This window comes from Cryptomeria japonica, chromosome 5 (assembly GCF_030272615.1).
Source record: "Cryptomeria japonica chromosome 5, Sugi_1.0, whole genome shotgun sequence".
Taxonomy (NCBI): domain Eukaryota; kingdom Viridiplantae; phylum Streptophyta; class Pinopsida; order Cupressales; family Cupressaceae; genus Cryptomeria; species Cryptomeria japonica.
Genome location: NC_081409.1, coordinates 290,874,179 through 290,878,769, shown reverse-complemented (window position 1 = coordinate 290,878,769; position 4,591 = coordinate 290,874,179). Strand labels below are relative to the sequence as shown.

The 4,591-nt window shown below is 38.8% G+C and overlaps 1 protein-coding gene across 1 annotated transcript; it reads left to right on the top strand.

Annotated features, from left to right (window-relative positions):
- Positions 1-1,112: 1,112 nt before the first annotated feature.
- Positions 1,113-3,221, top strand: LOC131045850 (methyltransferase FGSG_00040). The gene is made up of 2 exons (XM_059220594.1): positions 1,113-2,366; positions 2,439-3,221. The coding sequence occupies exons 1-2, from the start codon at positions 1,113-1,115 to the stop codon at positions 3,219-3,221; spliced, it is 2,037 nt and encodes a 678-aa protein (XP_059076577.1).
- The last annotated feature ends 1,370 nt before the right edge of the window (positions 3,222-4,591 follow it).

Here is a 4,591-nt window from a genome sequence, read left to right as displayed (position 1 = left end):
ATATAATTAAGCTATATGAATAAATAATACATATATTAAAGTCAATTTATAATCATCATAATTTTTTAAAATAAATAAAATCATGATATGTATAGAGACCTTTAAGTTATAATCTAATGAAAAATGTATTTTCCAAATAAGACTTTCTAACATGAGCAAATGAATCGATACAATCATATTTAGATATTATTTTACATCTTCAAAATTTAAATGGAAAGAGTCTTTTAAAAAGAACACTTTTAAAATCAAATTCCTCTATTTGTTCTCATAGCTATAATCCGTTTGGAATTTGGAACCAATGATTATGCAATTGAACAATTAACTAAACTAATGGAAGAAGTGTCTTTATTTGGAGGATATCCATTCAATGTTGATGTAGCCTAAATTGAAAGAGCATATCATGAAAAAAGAAAAGAAAAAGTGCCTCTATACATACTATAGATTAAAGCAAAGATATATAAGCTAGTACTGAAACCTTTCCCAAACTAATCCATTAAAAAAAATATCATCAACAAATCTTCTTAAATAATTAAAATTAAGAATTCTCGTCTACAAATGATCTTTTGGATATTTATTAATTAAATTAAAAAGAACAATACAGCTGACTTATGGTTTGCCTTATGTATGGTGTAAGTTATAAATTAAGACCAATACAGGTGACTTATGATTTCTGACTTGAGAGAATAAAATCCATTCTATCTGCATGATGGCACCACCTCCAATGTAACTTACACCCCAGCATTACATCAAACAACTTTATAAAAAAATACTTAGACGTACCAATATGTGGCAGAGTTGAGTAGTGGACGCAATCTCCAACACACCCATAACGTTACTGGCTATCGCCATAATGGTCGTTTCGACGGTGGCCGCAGCACTCATCTAGGAATGGAAGTTACAAAAATGAATACGAAAAGCTGCTGCAATGATATCCCAAAGCCGACGTGCTGCAGTTACTGTTTCGATAAAGATTGCGGTAATGTTGGCCAATTAAAACCAGACACTTGTGGAAGTTACCGTTCCCGGAGTGTTTCATAAAGGAAATTTACGCACTAATTCGGAACAAAGTAAAACTTCCGAGAGTCGAATTTCTTCAACTTCCAAGTTCGACCATGAATAACATTCAAGAGTTGGCGAGCGCCATGTCTGGGCTCTGCTCAGAACAAGATGCTTGGGCACATTTTCATAAGGGAACTCTGGTCCATCTACATGAGACGGCCGCTCGGACCCATGGCCATTTACGAAGCGGCAGGGCTGCAGGAAGATTACTCACTTCTTCCTTGTCTATTGCAGAGCCCAATGCTTCCTTGGCCACGGTGGCTGTGCAAGGTCTCACACCCATCCGACTGAGGGAGTTAAAGGTCGGTCATACCCATCATGGCCGGGTCCTCTTCGGCACCCTCTGTGTAAACCCCTTCAAAATCAACGCCATCATGACCGTGCTCGAGGACGACCAAGGCCTTGCGGTTAGAGTGGGCATCTATAATTCAATGTCCACCCCTTCGGCGCTGAGAGCTAAATACTCCAAAGGAGCCAAGGTGGCGATCAAAGAGCCCTACTTCAAGCAGACCCTGGACGGAAGCGTCGCTATTAGGGTAGAGAACCCAGCCAATGTAGTGAGGATGGCGGAAGTTCCAGGTGAAAATCAGTCTACGTCCATGGTTGTGGAGGAGGAGCCTTGCCAGGGCAATGGTGTCGACAAGGGTAGAAAAGTGCGGCTGCTCGCGGTTTTCAATCGAGCGGAGACGCACTTCCAGATGGGTGATTTCGAGCGGGCGTTGGAGGTCTGCAACGAGGGACTTGAGATCGATCCTGAGAATCTTAAGATCATTTTCTTAAAAGGCCGTGCTCTGCACAGCCTCAAAAGTTATGACCAGGCATGCCAGGTTCTGCAAATGGCCGTCGAGCTTAGCCTCGGGCAAGTAGATATTGAAGATGCTCTGCGACGGTCGAAGGCCGCTTGTTCTCGGAGCCAGCACAGGGTGTACGACATTTCAGAGTTTTTGCTCGGAATGCAGCCGGCTCCAAAGGTTGAGGACTTCATTGGGGATGTGGAGATTAAGAAGACTAGGGGTCGCAGGGGTCGTGGGCTCTTCGCTACGAGGGACATTGGGGTCGGTGAGCTGTTAATGGTGAGCAACGCAGCTGTCATTGTTAATGGCGGGGTTAGAGGTCTTGAGATGGATCAGAGCCACGAATTAAAGATTTCTTTGCAGGAAGATCTTGTAGACAACGTTTTTAACGCTGCCAAGAAATCTCAGAAACTGCGCCAGCAGCTTTATGAGCTTGACGATGGCTCTGTACAAGTTCGCTCTTCATTGCCGGCCATGGATTCATTTCATACAAACCGCCGAGTAACAGCAGAGGTGCTGCCGCAACCCAATCTTCAACGGATACGAGACATCGTTTCCTGAAACTCATTCGGCGTGGAGTTCCAGAAATTTGGAGATGAGCGCCGAGAAGATGAAGAGTCGTTGGGTTTTAGCGGGCTGTGGATGCTGCCATCGTTTATCAATCACTCATGCCTCCCCAACGCAACCAGATTGAATGTAGGAAGCGCAATGTTCTTGCATGCGGCAAAGCCCATCAAGAAGAGAGAAGAAATCACGATCTCTTACTTCGACACTCTGCTTCCCCAACCGCAGCGAGAGGGCTTTTGTGGGGTTTGGGGTTTCAAATGTAACTGCAAACGTTGTAGTGTGGAGAAGTCCATCAGCACTGCTCTGGAGGGCTTGAATGCACAGTTTGAGGCTTTGCACCATGACGCCCTAGAGGAAACCAACGCCGTAAGATCTGCAGGACAAGACTTTCCCACGGAGCTTCCCAAGTCTGCAGAATTCGCCCAGGTCTTTGAAAAATTGGAGCAAATACTGGCTAAGTTCCCTAGAATGAAGGAAGAAGAAAAAAATTGGGTTCGGGCGTCCTATGCGACTGCATATTTGGCTGGAATGCAGTCGGATAAGTTATCTTCCGTGGAGCCCATTCTGTCCAGGGATAAAATACTGAAGGCCGTTGTAACCACCGTTCCAGGGGAGATTCGAACCCTTGCCATGGTGGCCCAGCAGCTGGAAGGGTTAAAGCACCAGATTGGTATTGAAGGATCGGCTGTAGATTATTGTGTGGCACAAGCTAGAGATATATGTGTTCGAGTGTTGGGTATACATAACGAACACATTATTCTGGCACTTATTTCTCGCCATGCAAAGTCTACAATTTTTTAATGATTTTGGTAGCTGATAGATTCTGGGATTTTCACATATACCCATTTTAAGAAGTGTTCTTTTTTGCCTATGAAATTTCTATGAAATTAGAATTTTATGAATACCGATCTATTTCAGAATTTTACTAATACCAATCGGTCTTTCCCTTTAAAATTTTGAATGTAGCAGGCCTTCATGTCTCGATTTATTAAGGTCTTATAGGCATTTCAGGATTCGATCTTCACTTGTAAGATTTGATCTTCGTTTTGTTTGTTTTATAAAACGAAGTCACTTTGCACAGGAAAATAACTGCTACAATGACTTGGTTGATATCATATTTGTTTCATTTAGCTATATAGTTATGTGTTTGCGTATGTGTGCTGCTCATTTTAATTTGCAAGCTTGCTTTCAAGTGAACTCTTTTGTTCATGCATTTGTTTGATGTGAAAATCTTAGCCTTGCACATTTCGTTCAATTGCAAATGAATTAATAAATTAAAATAAAAAATAAGAGAATAACATCTGATATTTTTTCCTGACCAACTCCACGGTAGTTGCATGTCATTCACAGGCTAACTCACTTCCTCCCGTGTTGAGCATATATCTATTACTAGCGTACATATATTTGATTTTAATCACATATATATAATACGTCGAGAGATTTCTTCTCGAGGAGCCTATTAGAGTTCGGGGTACATGATAAAAATAGGCGCCTCGAGAAAGATATCTCTCGACGTATTATATATATATGTGATTAAAATCAAATATATATAAGCTAGTAGCAGTCGTGGTGCAACATGGGAAACAATAAAAAAATTCAAAATAGAACTATATAATATTATATTATTAATGTTTGTTGCAATAATATGTAATATTATTATTTCAATTATTATTATTATTTTCTATTTGTTTGTGGAATAATATTATAATATATTATTATTATTAATTTATATTGTTTTGATTATTATGATATTATTTTATAATTTATTGAAAATAATATTCATAATATAAATTTGAAATATTTTAAATGTATTATATTATTATTTTAAATTATTGTTAGTTATAATATTATTTTCATAGTTTTATTAGTAATATTATATTAATATCGTGCTATACGCTAAGTATAATAATATTATATTCTTGTTTTGAAACTGTAATATTGTTTTATAGTTATTAAGTGTATAATATTAGGGTCAGGGTTTAAAACTTGGTTAGAGTTAGGGTTACGATTATAGTTAGGGGTGAAACTATGGTTATAGATAAGATTATGATCATGATAGAATAACAATTATGTGGGCTTTAGTTGAAGATTAGGGTTAGGGTTAGGGATAATATCATAGTCAGGTTTATGCTTAGGATTAGGTTTTGCATTAGAAATATAATTATAACGAG